This window comes from Diceros bicornis, chromosome 17, assembly GCF_020826845.1.
Source record: "Diceros bicornis minor isolate mBicDic1 chromosome 17, mDicBic1.mat.cur, whole genome shotgun sequence".
NCBI classification, from domain to species: Eukaryota; Metazoa; Chordata; class Mammalia; order Perissodactyla; family Rhinocerotidae; genus Diceros; species Diceros bicornis.
Window position 1 is genome coordinate 58,480,372 of NC_080756.1, and position 21,888 is coordinate 58,502,259.

The 21,888-nt window shown below is 39.1% G+C and overlaps 1 protein-coding gene across 1 annotated transcript in view; it reads right to left on the reverse strand.

The window, feature by feature from the left end:
• TULP3 (TUB like protein 3) overlaps positions 1-21,820 on the reverse strand; it is a 72,016-nt gene extending 50,196 nt beyond the window's left edge. Inside the window, exon 1 of the mRNA XM_058559050.1 lies at positions 21,729-21,820. Coding sequence (XP_058415033.1) covers positions 21,729-21,769 — 41 coding nt within the window. The 5' untranslated portion in view covers positions 21,770-21,820. The remainder of the gene's footprint in view (positions 1-21,728) is intronic.
• Positions 21,821-21,888: the final 68 nt, after the last annotated feature.

Sequence of the window (21,888 nt, forward strand, 5' to 3'; positions counted from 1 at the left end):
CATGGATGTTAGCTCAGGGCTGATCTTCCTCAAAAAAAAAAAAAAAGAAAAGAAAATGGACTATCTCATCTGTGAGATCTTTTATACAAACCTCATGGTAACCACTAAACAAAAAAACAGGAGAGAGACACAAATGATAAGCAGAAAACTGAGAAAACCATCAGAGAGAACCACCAACCTAAACTGGCAGTCTGAAATACATGAGACCGAGAAACAATGGAAATATAGAACAACCAGAAAACAAGTGATAAAGTGGCAGTATTAAACCCTCATATATCAATAATCACTCTAAATGTAAATGGACTGAATTCTCCAATCAAAAGACACAGAGTGAGGGGCCGGTCCTGTGGCTTAGCAGTTAAGTGCGCGCGCTCCGCTACTGGCGGCCCAGGGTTCGGATCCTGGGCGTGCACTGACACACCGCTTCTCCGGCCATGCTGAGGCCGCGTTCCACATACAGCAACTAGAAGGACGTGCAACTATAACATACAACTATCTACTGGGGCTTTGGGGGGAAAAAAAAAGGAGGAGGATTGGCAATAGATGTTAGCTCAGAGCCGGTCTTCCTCAGCAAAAAGAGGAGGATTAGCATGGATGTTAGCTCAGGGCTGATCTTCCTCACAAAAAAAATAAATAAATAAAAAACAAAAGACACAGAGTGGCTGGATGGATCAAAAAACAAGAACCAACAATATGCTGCCTCCAGGAAACATAACTCAGCTCTAAAGACAAACACAGACTCAGAGTGAAGGGATGGAGGACGATACTCCAAGCTAAAGGCAAACAAAAGAAAGCATGTTTTGACATACTTATATCAAACAAAGTAGACTTCAAGGTAAAAAAGGCAATGCAAGACAAAGAGGAGCAGTATATCATAATAAAAGGGATACTCCACTAAGAGGATATAAGACTTATGAATATATATGCACCTAACACAGGAGCACCAAAGTATATAAAGCAACTATTAACAGACCAAAAAGGAGATATTAACAGCAACACAATAATAGTAGGGGACCTTAACACCCCACTTACATCAATGGATAGATCATCCAGACAGAAAGTCAACGAGGAAATAGTGGAACTAAACAAAAAACTAGACCAGATGGACTTAATAGATATATATATAGCACACTCCATACAAAAACAACAGAATACACATTCGTCTCAAGCACGCATGGAACATTCTCAAAGATAGACCACATGTTGGGAAACGAGGCAAGCCCCAATAAACTTAAGAAGACTGAAATCATATCAAGCATCTTTTCCAACCATAATGCTATGAAACTAGAAATCAACTATAAGAAAAAAACTGGGAAAGTGACAAAGATGTGGAGACTAAACAACATGCTACTCAACAACCAATGGATCACTGAAGAAATTAAAGGAGAGATCAAAAAATATTTGGAGCCAAATGAAAAGGAAAACACACCATGCCAACTCATATGGGATGCAGTAAAAGCAGTCCTGAAAGGGAAACTCACAGCAATACAGGCCCACCTTAACAAACAAGAAAAATCTCAAATAAGCAATCTTAAACTACCCTTAACAGACCTAGAAAGAGAAGAACATACACAGCCCAAAGTTAGGAGAAGGAGGGAAATAATTAACATCAGAGCAGAAATAAATGAAATTGAAACAAACAAAAAAAAAACGGTAGAAAGGATCGATGAAACTAAGAGCTGGTTCTTTAAAAAGATAAACAAAACTGACAAACCCTAAGCCAGACTCACTAAGACAGATAAATAAAATTAGAAATGAAAGAGGAGAAATTAAAAGCAGATACCACAGAAATACAAAGGATTATAAGAGAATACCATGTCCAATTTTTTTGTGTGTGTGTGAGGAAGATCAGCCCTATGCTAACATCTGCCAATCCTTGTGTTTTTTTTGCTGAGGAAGTCTGGCCCTGGACTAACATCCATGCCCATCTTCCTCCACTTTATATGGGATACCACCACAGCATGGCTTGCCAAGCGGTGCGTCAGTGCGCGCCCGGGATCCGAACCGGCAAACCCCGGGCCACCACAGCGGAGCACGTGCACTTAACTGCTTGCGCCACCGGGCTGGCTCATATGTCCAATTTTTTTTTTTTTGGCATATAGTTTTTCAATCTAGAAGAAATGGACAAATTCTTAGACTCATACAACCTCCCAAAACTGAATCAAGAAGAAATAGAGAATCTGAATAGACCAATCACAAGTAAAGAGACTGAAACAGCAATTACAAACCTCCCAAAAAATACAAGTCCAGGACCAGAAGGCTTCTCTGGAGAATACTACCAAACATTTAAAGAAGATTTAATACCTATCCTTCTCAAACTATTCCAAAAAATAGAGGAAGATGGAACACTGCCTAACACATTCTACAAGGGCAACATCACCCTGATACCAAAGCCAGACAAGGACAACACAAAGAAGGAAGATTACAGGCCAATATCGCTGATGAACATAGATGCAAAAATCATCAACAAAATATTGGCAAACCGAAAACAACAATACATTAAAAAGATCATACACCATGATCAAGTGGGATTCATAACAGGGATACACGGATGGTTCAACATTCCCAAATCAATCAATGTGATTGACCACACTAACAGAACAAGGAATAAAAACTAATGATCATCTGTACAGATGCAGAGAAAGCATTTGAGAAGATCCAACATCCATTTATGATAAAAACGCTCAACAAAACAAGTATAGAAGGAAAGGACCTCAACATAATAAAGGCCATATATGACAAACCCACAGCCAACATCATACTCAATGGGGAAAAACTGAAAGCCATCCCGCTGAGAACAGGAACAAGACAAGGGTGCCCACTCTCACCACTCTTATTCAATACAGTACTGGAGGTTTTGGCCAGGGCAATTAGGCAAGAAAAAGGAATAAAAGGAATCCAAATAGGCAACGAAGAAGTGAAACTCTCGCTGTTTGCAGAGGACATGATTTTATATACAGAAAACCCTAAAGAATCCATCGGAAAACTATTAGAAATAATCAACAACTACAGCAAAGTTGCAGGGTACAAAATCAACTTACAAAAATCAGTTGCATTTCTATACTCTAAAAACAAACTAACAGAAAGAGAACGGAAGAAGACAATCTCATTTACAATTGCAACCAAAGGAATAAAATATCTAGTAATAAATTTAACCAAGGAGGTGAAAGACCTAAACAATGAAAACTATAAGACATTATTGAATGAAATCGATGATGACATAAATAAATGGAAATGTATCCCAGGCACATGGATTGGAAGAATAAACATAGTTAAAATGTCCATACTACCTTGGAGATTCCTCAAAAAATTAAAATTAGAAATACCCTATGATCCAGCTATCCCACTACTGGGAATCTATCCAACGAACCTGAAAACAACAATCCAGAGAGGCTTATGCATCCCTACGTTCATTGCAGCATTATTCACTACAGCCAAGAAGTGGAAGCAACCCAAGTGTCCCTCGACTGATGATTGGATAAAGAAGATGTGGTACATGTACACAATGGAATACTACTCAGCCATAACAAAAGACAAAACTGTCCCATTTGCAACAACATGGATGGACCTGGAGGGTATCATGTGAAGCGAAATAACCCAGACAAAGGAAGACAAACACCACATGATTTCACTCATACGTGGAATATAAACCAACACACGGACAGAGAGAACTGTATGGTGGTTACCAGGGGAAAGGGGGTTGGGGGGTGGGCACAAGGTGTGAAGGGAGGCATATATATGGTGACTGACAAACAATGTACAACCAAAACTTCACAATGTTATAAACTATTAAGACATCAATTAAAAAAAAGAAATATGAAAATAAAATTAACTCCATATTAAAAAAAAAAAATGTTCATACTACCTAAAGCAATCTACAGATTCAAGACAATCCCAATCAGAATCCCAAGGACATTCTTCACAGAAATAGAACAAAGAATACTAAAATTCATATGGGGCAACAAAAGACCCCGAATAGCTAAAGCAATCCTGATAAAAAAGAACAAAGTTGGAGGCATCACAATCCCTGACTTCAAAATATGCTACAAAGCTATAATAATGAAAACAGCATGGTACTGGTACAAAAACAGACACACAGATCAATGGAACAGAATTGAAAGCCCAGAAATAAACCCACACATCTATGGGCAGCTAATCTTACACCAAGGAGCTAAGAACATACAATGGAGAAAGGAAAGTCTCTTCAATAAATGGTGTGGGTAAAACTGGACAGCCACATGCAAAAGAATGAAAGTAGACCATTTTCTTTTGCCATACACAAAAATTAACTCAAAATGGATCAAAGACTTGAAGGTAAGACCTGAAACTATAAAACTCCTGGAAGAAAATATAAGCAGTACACTCCTTGACATCAGTCATAGAGGGATCTTTTCGAATTTCATGTCTACTCGGACAAGGGAAATAAAAGAAAAAATAAACAAGTGGGACTTGATTAGACTAAAGAGCTTCTGCAAGGCAAATGGAACCAGGATCAAAATGAAAAGCCAACCCACCAGCTGGGAGAAAATATTTGCAAATCATATATCTGACAAGGAGTTAATCTCCATAATATATAAAGAACTCACACAACTGAACAGCAAATAAACAAACAACCCGATGAAAAAATGGGCAAAGGATATGAACAGACATTTTTCCAAAGAAGATATACAGATGGCCAATAGGCACATGAAAAGATGTTTAATATCACTAATGATGAGGGAAATGCAAATCTAAACTACACTAAGATATCACCTTATACCCATTAGAATGGCTATAATCACCAAGACAAAAAATAACAAACGTTGGAGAGGTTGTGGAGAAAAGGAAACCCTCATACACTGCTGGTGGGAATGCAAACTGGTGCAGCCCCTATGGAAAACAGTATGGAGATTCCTCAAAAAATTAAAAATAGAAATACCATATGACCCAGCCATCCCCCTCCTGGGTATTTATCCAAAGAACTTGAAATCAACCATCCAAAGAGACTTATACACACACCCATGTTCAGTGCAGCATTAGTCACTACAGCCAAGAAGTAGAAGCAACCCAAGCGCCCAACAACTGATGAGTGGATAAAAAAGATGTGGTATATACATACAATGGAATATTACTCAGCCATAAAAAAAGACAAAACTGTCCCCTTTGCAACAACATAGATGGACCTTGAGGGTATTATGTTAAGTGAAATAAGCCAGACAAAGACAAACACCACATGATTTCACTCATATGTGGAAAATAACTAACACTCGGACAGAGGAATCAGTTTGGTGGTTACCAGGGGACACAAGGGGTGAAGGGGCACATTTATATGGTGACTGACAAATAATAATGTACAACTGAAATTTCACAATGTTAGAAACTATTATGACCTCAATAAAAATAAAATCTATTAATTTAAAAAAAAGTGTCAATTCTGTACTTCAAAGCACCTTCTGGGGTTTCTGCCTGGCCCAAGATAATCCTCTATCTGTGACAAGACTGGACCTCTGGGTCATGTCTATACAGTTCATTTATTCTATACAGCCCTGTCTCCACAGCCAGAAACTGAAAGACCAGTGTAGACACCTGACCCAAGGTGGAGTATTCAGACTCTCCAGGGATTTTTAAGTTGGATCTGAGAGATCTAAGATCTGAGTTTAGTATAGGCTATTTAGTCAAAGTAATTCAACCTTGATCTCTATTTTACAATTGAGGAAACTGAGGCACAGCTAAGTCTCGTGGTCCCACAATCAGTAAATGGCAGAGCCAAGATCCAACCCAGGCAGTATAGTTCCAAAGCTCTGCTCTCAATCACTGTATTAAAGGATATTGTACTTTATATTTGTAACCAAGAACACTAGACACCTACTAAGAAGCTGATACTAACACAAGTTGATAGTACAGCTGCCACTGCCATCTCTCACATTCTACTAGAAAGGACAAAGAGTTGAGATAGCAGAAAAAAATATGCATATCTATAAACACTCCATAAACAGACAACTCTTTGCTGTAGGAGAACAGATGCCTTCTACCCTCCTAGCATACCCTTCAACTATGCCATCAACCAATGCAATGTTTTGTAATTCCTATTTTTAAGACTCTTTCAACATACAAGTCTCTTTTAAAATTTTTCCTTTAGAATGTCTTCTTCTGAAATGCCTAAATTTTCCATATGCCTTTCAAACTAATGAACTTGATATTTTAATATATTTATTCCCAAGGGCCGGCCCTCTGGCTTAGCGGTTAAGTGCGTGTGCTCCGCTGCTGGCGGCCTGGGTTCGGATCCCAGGTGTGCACCAGCGCACCGCTTCTCCGGCCATGCTGAGGCCGCGTCCCACATACAGCAACTAGAAGGATGTGCAGCTATGACATACAACTATCTAGCGGGGCTTTGGGGGAAAAAAATAAATAAATAAAATTATTAAAAAATATATATATATATTTATTCCCAAATACCATGTCATGATATTTTGTCGTATTGTGACATCCTGCACTTGCTCATTTTCTACTGCCACGGAATTTTGGCATGTGTACCTGTGAGATTATAGACAGCACGTGTAACAAAGAAATCAGAATAATTTTATAAGCTACATACAAGCTAGTTTCATTATTTTACATGCATATGAAAAACATTTATAAATGTGACTATGGGTGTGAATCGACAAACTGCGGAAAAGATGCAGATGAATCAAAGAGACTAGAAAAGTCAGTGGAAAGGGAACAGAGAAGCATTCCCCACGTCTCACCCTCCAAGCCCCCAGTGTAGCCACATCCCTGGAGTTGCTCAGCAAAGGTTTGTTTTAATAGGTATCAGACTTTTGCTAACACCAATGACGAGATTCCTTTTTTTCCCCAATATAGTCCCTAGTCTTGGCTTCTTGAGGCTTCCTTCTGCTTTTTCCTGACCAATTCCATTATCAATAATATCATTCTGAACTTCACACCTTTCTATGGGGAGTCACATGACAAAGTATCAAAGAGAAAGGGCATTTCAAGACTGCAATATATTTACAACAATACTGAGACTGAATTAAAAAAAACAATGAAAGTCAACAACTGAAGCAAAGCATAATGCTCGTGACTCCTGGAAAGTTTCTTCTCAAGTTGACATAGAAACACAAACATAAACAATTTCCTCTCTACAGAGCAGAGTGAATAAATCATCATTCTTGTTTCCTCCTACCCCAACTCTATTATATTTTTAAACAACACACCCTTCCTTGTGAATTGCTTTGTTAGCGTAAAGATAAAAAAGCAACTAAGTTAACAGATAAAATAAATAGAAAGGACAAGAACAACAGCCGTCTTAACCACAGCCAACCAGTGACTGCTCAACAGCCGTGCTATTCCAAGTCCAGGAGAGGCAAAATCTGGCTATGTTCTTCCCCCTAGGATCTCCACCTACCAATACTCTTAAACTGAGAGCATTAAGCCTTCCATAAGCATGTTGATACTCTGGGCAAGCAATTTTACTTTTCTGCCTTTTCCTTCCCTAATAAAAGGGATAATAATAATAATCCATAAAACATATAACAGTAAAAGAAAAGTCAATCAACGTGACAGAGGAATAATTACAAGTGCCAGCTCTGGATCCAGACTACCTGGCTTTCACGGCTCTTTTACTTGCAACCTCGACAAGTTACTTAACTCTGCCCACGTCACACACAACTATTATTATACAATATAGTATTATGAAGATAATACTAATGCTTATCTCATTCCACTATATAAGATTTAAACAAGTTAATAAATATAAGATGCTCAGAATAGTGTCAGGCACATAGAAAGCACTCATTAAATTATATGATTATTTTCTGAATCCTTATTTGCCAATATGTTAAGAGTTAAAGATATAGTTACTGTTCAAAACGGCTTATATTTAATAAATGGCACTAACATTAATGAAAGTTAAAGAAAATCTCTGTCAAAATAAAGTGGTCTACAAATTATAAAATAATAATGAGCACTCAATAAATTCAAAGCAGCTACAAATAAACTGTGATCTATGTTAGCATAATTTATCAAGGGAGGCGTAATTTTACCCTGAAACTTCCACAAAGAATTATCATTAACATTGTCAATGAAGTAAGAAAAAATAAAAGCAACAAACACAAGTCCCACTCTTTCTCTCTCTCCACTCCAACCTTCTAATAGTTCCCAGAGGTTCATTATTTCTTTACTCCTAATGAATAAAAACTCCAATTGTATATAATGATTCCATACTTGCTCTTTTTAACAGTTTTTGAATTATCTTACACCATACACAAAAATTAACTCAAAATGGATTAAAGACTTGAATGTAAGACCTGAAACCATAAAAATTCTGGAAGAAAACAAAGGCAGTACACTCTTTGACATCGGTCTTAGTAGCATATTTTCAAGCACCATGTCTGATCAGGCAAGGGAAACAATAGAAAAAATAAACAAATGGGACTACATCAAACTAAAAAAGCTTCTGCACAGCAAAGGAAACCATCAACAAAACAAAAAGACAACCTAACAATTGGGAGAAAATATTTGCAAAGCACATATCTGATAAGGGGTTAATCTCCAAAATATACAAAGAATGCCTATATCTCAACAACAAAAAACCTAACAACCCAAATAAAAAATGGGCAAAAGATCTGAACAGACATTTTTCCAAAGATATACAGATGGCCAACAGGCACCTGAAAAGATATTCAACATCACTAATTATTAGGGAAATGCAAGTCAAAACTATAATGAGATATCACCTTACACCCATCAGAATCGTTATAATTAACAAGACAAGAAATAACAAATGTTGGAGAGGATGTGGAGAAAAGGGAACTCTTAAACACTGCTGGTGGGAGTGCAAACTGGTACAGCCACTCTGGAAAACAGTATGGAAATTCCTCAAAAAATTAAGAATAGAACTACCATATGATCCAGCTATTTCACTGCCGGGTATTTATCCAAAGAACATGAAAACATCAACGTGTAAAGATACATGCACACCCCTCTGTTCATAGCAGCATTATTCACAATAGCCAAGTCTTGGAAGCAACCTAGGCACCCACCAAGGGACGAATGGATAAAGATGTGGTATATATACACAATGGAATACTACTCAGCCATAAACAAAGATGAAATCTTGCTATTTGCAACAACATAGATGGACTTTGAGGGTATCATGCTAAGCAAAATAAGCCAGAGGAAGAAAGTCAAATACCGTTTGATCTCACTCATAAATAGAAGACAAAAACAACAACAAACAAGCACATAGAGACAGAGATTGGATTAGTGGTTACCAGAGGGGAAGGGGGGAGGGAGGAGGGTGAAAGGAGTGATTCACACATGTGTATGGTGACGGACTGTAATTAGTCTTTGGGTGGTGAACACGATGTAATCTACATAGAAATCAAAATATAATGATGTACACCTGAAATTTATGTTATAAACCACCTGAAATTTATGTTATAAACCAATGTTACCTCAATTAAAAAAAAATTAGTTTTTGAAATATTAAAAATATGTCGGCAAAGGGGCCGGCCCCTTAGCAGTTAAGTGCGCCTGCTCCGCTGCTGGCGGCCTGGGATTCGGATCCCCGGCGCGCACCAACACACCGCTTGTCGGGCCATGCTGAGGCAGCGTCCCACATACAGCAACTAGAAGGATGTGCAACTATGACCTACAACTATCTACTGGGGCTTTGGGGAGAAAAAGGGAAAAAAGGAGGAGGACTGGCAATAGATGTTAGCTCAGGGCTGGTATTCCTCACAAAAAAAAAAAAAAATGTCGGCATGAAATATAAAATTTCTGATCACTAATGAATGCAACTTACATTCTTAGAGAAACGCATCTTTAGGCAAATTTACAGAATTATTGTTTTTATGCTCCTTATTAACGTATTACTTCCCAACTTTAGCCAACTGCTCAGTATTAAATATTAAGCATTATATGACTTTGCAGCTATTACTGTTCGTAATAGCAAAAGACAGCATGCTCTAATGTTCATCAATAGGGGACTGGTTAAATAAAGTATACTATATCCACACAATGGAACACCATACAGGTGTTAAAAAAAAAAAACTAAGCACTGATATAAATAAAATACAGCAATACATAAGTACTGACTTGGAACAATTACCAAGATGTTTTATTAATTAGAAAAAGGCAGGGCCGGCCCAGTGGCTTAGCGGTTAAGTGCACACGCTCCGCTGCTGGCGGCCCGGGTTCGGATCCTGGGCGCGCATCAAGGCACCGCTTCTCTGGCCATGCTGAGGCCGTGTCCCACATACAGCAACTAGAAGGATGTGCAGCTATGACAGACAACTATCTACTGGGACTTTGGGGGGAAAATAAATAAATAAATCTTAAAAAAAAAAAAGAAAAGAAAAAGGCAAGGTTCAGAATTTGGGGAGTAGTATTTACTACCATTTGTGGAAGGAAAAAAAGCACGTATATATATTTCACTTGCAATGCAGAGAATATCTGTGGAAGGATACACAGTAAGTCTGTATTAGTGTTGCCTTCAGGGAAGAAAAGGAAAACTAAATAGGTAGAGGATGGGAAGCAGCCCTACTTTTCATTATATACCCTTTTGATCCTTTTGAATTTTGTACCATGTAAAGGCATTTTAAAAAATATATTAAAAGTCAACTTTTTAGCCCATTATACGTGACTAAGAATAAAACAACTTGAAACTATAAATGGCTGAAGTCAATATAGGAGCCAGGAATGTTCCATTAGGTATTTATCACCCCAGTGTCTGAGTTACAAGTACATTCATTCATCTGATCTCTGCTAATTGCTGCACATGCTCACTCAAAATATGCTTGAAGGCTCCAAATGGTTATATTTTAAAATGAAAAAAATGACTTTAAATTTTGTTATTTTTAAACTAGAGATCGAAACTGATGCCATTATCACAGTTAGCAACATGAACTCCCAGAACACCCTCAGGAGCAACTTGCTCAGTTTTGGGAAGACAGTTGACACTTCCAACAGGGAAGTGTCTGTTATGGGAGTAGGCGCACACTCTAGTTCAAGTGCAAGCCATGGATAATGAAGCTAAATTTACTCACATCAGGGCTTTTATAGCATGTTATGCTACAGCCGTGGTGTCAGGAGATACACACTGCACTTCTCTGGCAATTCTCTTGTTTTCACTACAACAGAGCAACTGCCAAAACAACGTCTCTGCTAAGCTCTTCAGTGACATATGTAGAAATTTCTTTTATGACTTTAGAGACAACACTTCTAACACTCAGAAGAAAAGCAAAATTACAAAAGAAACTTGCAAATATTAGTACTTTCGAACATTACTCAACATTACTAATGGTACATGGCGCTGAAAACATGGAGGATGTGAAATAAATGTCTGATAAATAAATGAATTTTAAAGTTACATGGAAAAAATTCCTCTTACTTATGACTTAAAGAAATATTCTAATTGCTTTGACTTTGCAAAATAGGTAAAAGATATTATCATCCTCATTTTATAGTCGAGGGCTATGGAAAATAATTAAGAAAATGATAAAGGATTACCCAGCTACCTTGCCTAATAATGAGAAATAATTTCAACAGAGGTTATTGTAAGCCTAAAGTCATTTTTTTTAAAAAGAGAAAAATTTTTACTGTTTTTTAGTTTTGAACCTCAGATGAACCTTTCACAGATTAAATAAAATAGTACCTACCCTATTGGCTGTACACGTTACCACAGGCTACTATTAGAAAAGTAAATCTCTTAGAGGTGCAACTAACCCAGTTGTTGAGATGACAGAAGCTTCTGCTCTCTTCTTTGGTTTTCTCATTTGTTTTCCGCTGTCAGTTATGTGCTTAACTGGGACAGTGTCTCAAACTATATGGTAGTATCAGTCACATCACATAACAGACCTTCAGTTTTGTTGGCCAGGCACAGTCAGTGTGAGATGATTATTCTATATCAGAAAAGCGGGCAGCAGTGATTTTTAAACACATTCTTAAATTTGAACTCACTGTATTGCTAAATTTTTTATCAAACCACATTTGAGAGCCAAATGATGATTAATAATCTTAGCACCTCCAAGGTAGTACATCTTCCCATTATACATTCAATTATATTATATTTTGCTAACCAGAACTCTTACACCTGTCAATCAAAATTTCTTTTATTATATACTTCCAATAAAGTTTTTGTGGCAATTCCTTATCATAAGTGCCAGTAAAAATCTTGGACTCAACAAACAATATACATTGTTTCATCTACAAAAAACATAAGAATGTTAATAGTCTTGGTTACCACTGTCTCTACTTTCATGTGTAAATCTACTGTTAGTTGTTGAATTTTGCTTTCGTTGGCTTTATATCCTTTGTCTCACCTGATCAGCTTAAATTGATTCTGATCCAAATTGCAGACAGGCCCTCTGTTTTATACTCATCTTTATCACCTGTAAATATTTACTAAGTGCCTATCATGTACTCATTATATACATACAAAGGACTGAGTAACAAGAATGAATGACGGGCCGGCCCTGTGGCTTAGCGGTTAAGTGCGCGCGCTCCGCTGCTGGCGGCCCGGGTTCGGATCCCGGGCGAGCACCAACGCACCGCTTCTCTGGCCATGCTGAGGCCGCGTCCCACATACAGCAACTAGAATGAATGTGCAACTACGACATACAACTATCTACCGGGGCTTTGGGGGAAAAATAAATAAATAAAATCTTTAAAAAAAAAGAAAATATATGTCCATGTTCATAGCAGCATTCCAAAAACTGGAAACAACTCAAATGCCCATCAATTAATGAATGGATAAACAAAACGTGGTATGGCCATACAAGAGAATACTATTCAGCAATAAAAAGGAATGAAGTGGGGGCCGGCCCCGTGGTGTAGCGGTTAAGTGCATACGCTCCGCTGCTGGCGGCCCGGGTTTGGATCCCAGGCGCACACCAACGCACTGCTTGTCAGGCCATGCTGTGGCAGCGTCCCACATAAAGTGGAGGAAGATGGGCATGGATGTTAGCTCAGGGCCAGTCTTCTTCAGCAAAAAGAGGAGGATTGTCATGGATGTTAGCTCAGGGCTGATCTTCCTCACAAAAAAAAAAAAGCAATGAAGTACTGATATATGCAACATATAACAACAAAAATGAAACTCAAAAACATTTTGCTAAATCAAAGACGCCAGTCACAAAATACCACATCTTATGATTCCATTTATTTAAAATGCCCAGAATAGGCAAATCTGTAGAGGCAGAAAGTAGATTCGTGGTTTTCTTGGGCCAGGAGTGAGGGAAGGGGGAAAGGAATGACTGTAACTGAGCAGGTTTCTTTGGGGGCTGGGGGGATGGAGGGAATGTGATGGAAATGTTCTAAGATTAGATTTTAGTAATAGTTGCAAAACTCGGCAAATATGCTAAGAACTGCTGCACTCCTAAAATGGGTGAATTTTCTGGTATGTAAACTTTATCTCAACATAGCTATTAAAACATAAGGTTCAGTGTACGTAGTATTTCAGTATATAAATATTATACATATTTTTGTAAGTGGGGAAAAAAAAAGACGTTTACAGGCATAGAAGAATTCGAGAAGGATAAACACAAACCGTTAACAACAGTTACCTGAAAGGTAGGGTGTCAAAAAAATTTATCCAAACTAGACATTTTTGAGAGTAAAAAAAGAGTATTAGTAATTATACATTTATAATTATAAATGTAATCAGTAATTATAACAGCAGCTGTAAACCAGAGAGACAAGGATAGCAGAACAGGAACACTTTCCATATCCCACATTTTACTTTTGTGATTTCATAGAACCAATCACCAATCATTACTCCCCTCCAACTGAGGGACTTATTTATAAATAGCCTTTAACTTCTGATTTTGTACCTAATAATCTATTATTGGCACACTGATGTTCATGTGGGTTAGTGCAGGCAATATTTCCATCAAAGTGCCTGTAATAGCCGAAGAGAGTGATTTCATGCTCAAATGAAACTGGGGAGTGGCTGGCCTGGTGGCGCAAGCGGTTAAGTGTGTGTGCTCCGCTGCCGCAGCCAGGGGTCCGCTGGTTCGGATTCCGGGCGCGCACCAACACACCGCCTGGCAAGCCATGCTGTGGCGGCATCCCATATAAAGTGGAGGAAGATGGGCACGGATGCTAGCCCAGGGCCAGTCTTCCTCAAGAAAAAAAGAGGAGGATTGGCAGATGTTAGCACAGGGCTGAGCTTCCTCACAAAAAAAAAAAAAAAAAAGAAACTGGGGAGAAAGGAGGGAGGTATAGACTAAAGAGACCACTACAGAACAATGCATCTTTAGAACCCCAAGTTTTATCCTGAAAATTAATTTTGCATTCTACTCAATATTTTAACTGATTCTATTTTAATATAAAAACCCCACTCCTCTCTTATGATAATATTCATAACATGAATAACTATGACCTTCCAGGAAAAAATATTCTTATCTTGTGGCGCACAGGGGTCACAGGCTAGGACCTGTGGGCCAAATCTGCTGCCTGTTTTTGTATCGCCTATGAGCTAAGAATGGTTTTTCATTTTTAAGAAGTTAAACAAACAGAAGAATATTTTGTGATATGTAAAAGTTACATCAAATTCAAATTTCAGTGTCTATAAATAAAGTCATGGAAACAGCCACGATCACTCGTTTATGGCTCATTCCTTTACGTATTAGCTACAGCTGCTTTTGCCCTACAACAGAGAAGTTGAGAAGCTGCGTCAGAAACCCACAAAACCTAAAATATTTAGCATCTGGATCTTTACGGAAAAGTTTTGCTGACCCCTGGCTTAGCATACATTGGCTCAAACTGAGGGGTCAAATTCTCCATTTAGAGAAGCATGGGTGCATGGCTAGAGCAGTTTCCAACACAACTTAACCTCACAGAACCTCAAGTTTCCTCATCTACAAAATGAGGATAATGACACTTAATTCATAAAGTTATCGAGAGCATTAAATGAGATTTGGCCCATAGTAAGCACTCAATAAATGCAACTACTGCTATTATATAAGAATTTTGCTCTACAACTTTTTTAATACTACAAACAAATCTATTACCTTAATCTTGTCTTCGTTGACAAGATTTTAATAATTTCACCATGATATTATCACCTTTTAAAAACTTCTTTGTAGCCTTTCTCATGTTGGAAACCTAGACATTTCTAGAATTCTCCTTGTGTTAAACAAATCTTCAATTTTTTTTTTTAATTTTATTTATTTATTTTTCCCCCAAAGCCCCAGTAGATAATTGTATGTCATAGCTGCACATCCTTCTAGTTGCTGTATGTGGGATGCGGCCTCAGCATGGCCGGAGAAGCAGTGCTCAGTGCACGCCCGGGATACAAACCCAGGCCGCCAGCAGCGGAACGCGCGCACTTAACCGCTAAGCCACGGGGCTGGCCCTAAATCTTCAAATTTTTGATATTGAAACATTGTTAACACACTGTCATATTGCCAGGTGCAGTACAGTTCCATTTAGTGAATAAACTACTGTGTGCCAGAAACTACATTAAATACTTTACACATTATCTCATCTAACTCTCACAATAAACCTACAATCCCATTTTACAGAGGCATCTGCAACTCAGAGCTGAAGCTATTTGCTCAAGGTCAGAAAAGAGCTGGTCAGTGAAAGAGCTGGAATTCCACGATGTCTCACTCCCAGCTACCTCAGCATGCTCAACTGCACCACTGACCACGTGTATTCAAATAGTCAGCAGAGAGGCCGGAATTTCATTATCATGGTATGTCAGTAAGTCTGCCAAGAATCTTTTCAGTCAAAATGCCAGTTCATCTGATATTTTAGGTAGCAGAATTTCCAAGCCAGTGAATGGATTTTGAAGAAGTCCTTGAATTGATTATAGTATCTATAGTGAAAAAGAAATCAACAGATTTCACTGTGTCCGAAGTGATTACAGTGACAGGTAGTTGGGTCAATAGCTATTAATAAAATAATTTTCTCTAAGCCAATTGACAAATAGATTCACCTTATCCAAATTCTAAATGTCAATATTAGCAGGCCATTATTTTCGCATGTACTGAGATCCAAGAATACATCTGGCTAGAACAAAACACTGCTTCTGGGAAAAGGCACATAAAGATCAAATTAGAACTGCCAGAAAAGATTCCTTTGAAATATACATACCCTTCCTCATCTCAGGAGAAATGTTAGTATGCTAGGCTCAGCTGTCTTCTACTTGAATGACTGCCACAATCTGAAACTAATTAAATTGAAGCTAGGGAATAAAAATCTATTTCCTAATAGGTCCATTTAGTAGAGACAATCAGAAAGAAGGGAGAATTGCTTGGAGAGAGAGAGAGAATGAGAACGAAAAGTTGGCAACTGATTAGATCATGCATTTGGTCCCAAAGAATGCAGCAAGGAAAATTACTTTAGAGTGAACCTCTCTTCATTTTGCACATCCCGCAAAACAAAAGCAAAAGCATTCTTCTAAGTGAACCAAACAGAAAGTTATTTAAAATGTATGATTTGATCCAGAAGTTAAAGAATCCATTTATTCTTTATAGATTTAAAAAGGGATATTACTCAGAATCTAAGTTCATTCTACCTTTTGCCTAATTCTCCCTTCCTAAGGGGGTTTTGCATTTTCTCTCTTCAGGAATGTTACTTATTTCTCTCTCTTTCTTGTGTAAAGATGAAAGTACATTCTCTTGCCTAACAATACCAAATAAATATTTCCACTCCCTTGCATTGGCTGAAATTAATACTCATTTGTATTTTGCTAAAATGTCTGATTTCTTCAACTGCTCACCCTAAAAAAAGTTAAAATGGATCAGTATCAGTTGTTATCATTATATGCACAAATGGCATCCAGAATGTCTGGAATAGATATTTTGATAATATGTGAGAAAAAGAAAAGAGGAGACTAGAAATGAAAGGCCCAAATTTTACTTCTGGAGACATCATTTACTTGTCATGTAACCTTAGGTATATCACACCCTTTCTGAGCCTTAATTTCCCCATCTATAAAATGAAGATAATGGGGCCGGCCCTGGCGGTCTAGTGGTTAAGTTCAGTGCACTCTGCTTCAGCGGCCTGGGTTAGGTTCCGGGACATGGACCTACACCACTCGTCGGCGGCCATGCTGTGGCGGCGTCCCACATACAAAACAGAGGAAGACTGGCACAGACATTAGCTCAGGGTGAATCTTCCTCAGCAAAAAAAAATAAAAATAAAATAAAATGAAGATAATGACAACAGCTCTGCTTTCTTCTGAGTTATGAAGCTCAAAAGAGATCATGTACGTGAAAGCACTATGAACTCTGCAAAGGATACACCAACATAAGCCATTATCATTGATCATTTTATCTTGACAGATCTTTCCTTTTTCAGCTTATGAACTTTACTCAGTCAAAACACTCCTCTCTACTTTGCCTCTAGCTTATGCGACATGTCAAATCGCCGTAACAAAATCACACTATGTTTCAATAGAGAAACAAGTCAATCCTCTATTAGTTTCACTCTAAAACCTAAAATCAAAAGCAAACTATAGATTTACTGAAGTTTCTTCCTGCAAAGCTAAATAGCAATGATTTATTTTTCAGGAAGCCTATCTGAAAAATAACTCTTGTTTTCTTCTTACAGTCTTATTTTCTATACATTAAGTATCACAGAACAAAATTAAAACTTGAAGCATCTATAGTTCATATTCTAAAAATACATATTGCCCATGATGAACATAGATATTAGAGTTTAGATGATATTCCACCCTAAAACTCAAAATCATCACATTTTAAGAGTGAGAAAGGAATACTAAGAGATTATTTAAAGATTTTATTTATTTATTTATTTTCCCCCCAAAGCCCCAGCAGATAGTTGTATGTCATAGCTGCACATCCTTCTAGTTGCTGCATGCGGGACGCGGCCTCAGTATGGCCGGAGAAGCGGTGCATCGGTGCGCGCCCGGGATCCGAACCCGGGCCGCCAGCAGCGGAGCGTGCGCACTTAACCGCTAAGCCATGGGGCCGGCCCTAAGAGATTATTTAATACATAGAATATCTTTGGAAGGCCCCCTAAGAAACCTACCAATGAACAAACTAGGTGACATGGAAACAATGAGAAAAGAAGACACTTTTCACTGAATTGTACCTTTTGAAATTTAAGCCATATGTAGTTTAAAAACATAAGTTATTTTATTAATTCATTATAAATCATTGAAAGAATTCAAAGATTCCTCATTTTCCAGAGGAGAAAACTGAAGCCAAAGAAGTAGATGAGCTACTCAATACCACACTGCTAGACAGTGAAAAAGCTGGGACTGGAACTCAGGGACCCAGTGGAAGTTTCCAGTGTTTTCCCCATTACCACAATACCATGTGGTAAAACAGCAAATATCATCTTATAAACAATGAAAGAATTACTATAATCCTTTTCAGAACTGTGGTCTTCCAGAGGTTCTGGTGACTCTTATCACACAATGCTAATCACAAATGTTTTCACAGAAGTTCTACAGCAAAGGGACAGAGATGACAATCCTCATTATCAAGACTCACACCAAGCATTAAGTGAGTTAACAAAGACAGCACATGGAGCAAGATGTGGATAATGTGTCCTTTCTCAGGCATAAGTGGATTCAAGCTTTAACCCGGCCAGGAAAACGTTGCAGCTTTCGTTCTTACTAACAGTACAGATGTCTGATGAGGCAGAACAGATTTAAGAGTTACAAAGAGCTTATTCCTAGTGAATTGACCCAGAGGAAATAAAGCAAAAGCAGGCTACATGAAATTCTAGTTTGAAAAAAGTCTTAACAAGTCCACTGTGGAACTACTCTGGAACAGAAAAACTGAGGGAACTATCAAGGCTTCTCCTAGTCCTAAAATCTCAAATAGGGAGAAGCAACGCAGCTTCAACTCCTCTGAGTAATTCAAGCATACTTTTCCTCTTGGTTGAGAGGAAACATTAACTTTTTCTTTCAACGGGCACAAATGCAGGGAAAACAGCGGAGTTTCCACAGGAAATAAGAGAAGCCAGAAATGAAACTATTCCAAAAACTATCTGAGTCTGTCTGCTTGGAACAGAAGGATCTTGGAAGAAGGGAAATTTATTACAGGGATTATTCTTTCCTTCCTAGGTCTGTATGTAGCCTTCACATTTCGGAAAACACACGCACACTAGATGTTATTAGGCCTTTACCATAGCTTTCGATATTTGCCAAACATACTGAGGTCATGTATAAGTTAATCTAAGTATTTTTAAGCACTGGGTAAGTCTGTTTGCCAACAATTAGTCCATCTGATGAAACATTTTAAAAAGAGAGAACATGAGAGAGGATAACAAGCCTGGCCAAGACATAACTTTCAGGCACTACTACTGTTCATATTTCTAAAGAGAAATCATGGCATATGGATAAACCACAGACTAGGACTTTCTTAGTCAACTCTGGGTCACAAGGTCACATCACACCGAGAAAAGTCTCTCTCATCACACCGAGAAAGAAAAGTCTCTCTCATCACATCTTCAATTTTCTATCAGGAACAAAAGGCTAGAGGGAGCTCAAGTTGTAGGAGTAGCAAACCACTGTCATCTCCAGGGAACCCATAATACAAAATGCCTAGCCCCAACAAAAGTCCCGAGAGTGCTGTCTCAAATTCCATCTCCAATTTCCACTAAATATTTCAGATATAGGAAAAACATTTGGAGTTTACTTGTTAATAATTTTTCTACAGTAGTGCCCCCTTATTCACAGGGGAAACGTTCCAAGACCCCCAGTGGGTGCCTGAAATCACGGGTAGTACCGAACCCCATTTGTACTATTTTTCCCTAACTAACGGTCTAACAGGCCGGTAGGTACACACAGTGGATACCTGGACAAAGCGATAATTCACGTGCTAGGTGGGACAGAGCTGGACCACTCCAGATTTCATCACTCAGAACTGCTTATAATTTAAAACTTACAAATTGTTTATTTCTGGAATTTTCCATTTAATATTTTCCCACCATGGGTGACCACGAATAACTGAAACCCGGGAAAAGAAACCACGGACAAGAGGGGACTACCATACTTTGTTGAAAATACATCCGCCTCATGGTAAAAGAGTCACATAATTAAAGAAGAAAAAAATCACAAGAAACTTAGAAGTCAGATGTTATCTTTCACATTGAAAGGTATTAATACCAAAAACTCTATCAATGTATTTCATCAAAACCATTAAAGCCAAAAAAGCAAGACCTATTCCACTTTCTCTCAGCAACGAATGAGTTAAACTGTGCTAGAAGCTGCACTAACAGTACCTGCTGCAGGAGGAACATTCCGTGACTCACACATTCCCCTTGGATTTAAAATTAAAGAGCTGGTTTCTTTGGGAAGAAAAAAGACAGAAAAACTTCTAAATTATCCCTTTAAACTTCAAGTCCAATAAATTAAAAACCATTTTGCCTCCTTGTCTCAATTTCAGTCAATTCAATTTTTTTTTTTCAAAAATCATGAGTCATATCAAACATCTCGTACCCATGAAATTTACTCCCTGAAATTCATTCAATTAAGATTTACTGGGCCGGCCAGGTGGCGCAAGCAGTTAAGTGCTCGTGCTCCGCTGCGGTGGCCTGGGGTTCGCAGGTTCGGATCCCAGGCGCACACCAACACACTGCTTGTCAAGCCATGCTGTGGTGGCGTCCCATATGAAGTAGAGGAAGATGGGCACAGATGTTAGCCCAGGGCCAGTCTTCCTCAGCAAAAAAAAAGAGGAGGATTGGCAGATGTTAGCACAGGGCTGATCTCCTCGTAAAAAAAAAAAGATTTACTGAGTGACCACAACTTAACAAGCACCATCTGAATTCAACACAGACGCTGAATTTTAACTTTACCTCCTCCTAGCATTTTCATATTTGTACTCGTAAATGTAGCATATTTTTCTCTCCACTTGAAAAAAAAGAGCAGCGAACACATTTCACAGAGCGCAGCTATTACGTCAATGAAATCTGATGAAAGAGAAAAATGAGTGTTCTGTACCCCAACGCCTCCTTCCTGACAACGCTTTTAAATGGTTTACAATTGTTTAAACATCGACTAGTCTAAATATCAGACTAAGTCCTTACATGCTAAATCTTTATTTGCTATGGTAATAGAATAAATCCTCAGACAATGCCAAAGTTTTAAGCCAATCATTTCACACTGCTCCCCGTTAACTTTTCATTAACCCAGCTAACAAGAAATTGGCAGGCTGAGATTTCGGATCGTCTTCTTTTCCAGGCTCTCCCTCTGGCGGAGGCAGGAAAAAAGGGGCATGGCAGAGCAAGAGGAGCACAAACAAGGGGCATGGTCCACTGCAAATACGACAGACAACGCCGCATAAGAGCGAGTTACTAAGAAGCAGATAGCAAAAGATGACTAGTTTTGCATTTTCAGCCGTCGGACTCTTGCAGAATTCAGCACTGCCTGCCCGACGCAACCGCATTAAGCAAACTATCAAACATCACCCAGAACCTTCCGCTTCAACAGCCCGGAGACTTCATGCAACCTCAGCAATGACACTGCTGGGCAGTGCGAGGGGCAGGGTAACGCGCTCCGAGTGAGGAGGCCCACAGAGGGCAAGGCGAGCTCGTAAAAAGCTCCACGAGTTTCCCAAGCTGGGACCTGAACACGAACACGAAGGCCCCACTCCCGGCGCCGCCGCAGAGCCGCTGCTCCCCAGCGCGCCCCTGTAAAAGGGGTCCTCTGCTCGCCTCCCGCCTCGTCCCCCGACCGAGCGCTCTCGCTTCAGAGCCCCCGCAAGGACGGCCGCGGTCTCAGGCCCTCCGCCCGCTCGAGACGAGACCAGCCACCACCCGTCTCTGACCTGTCCCCGCGGGGTCCGAGCCGGCAGCGCGGAGCCTCCATCCCCGCCGCCCAGAAGGAGACAACCACATCCAGACCCCGGGACGCCGCTGCTAGGGTGGCAAGCCTGGCCGGCAGCCAGGCCCCGCCCCTGGCAACGCACCCCGCACTGTCGCCGCCGC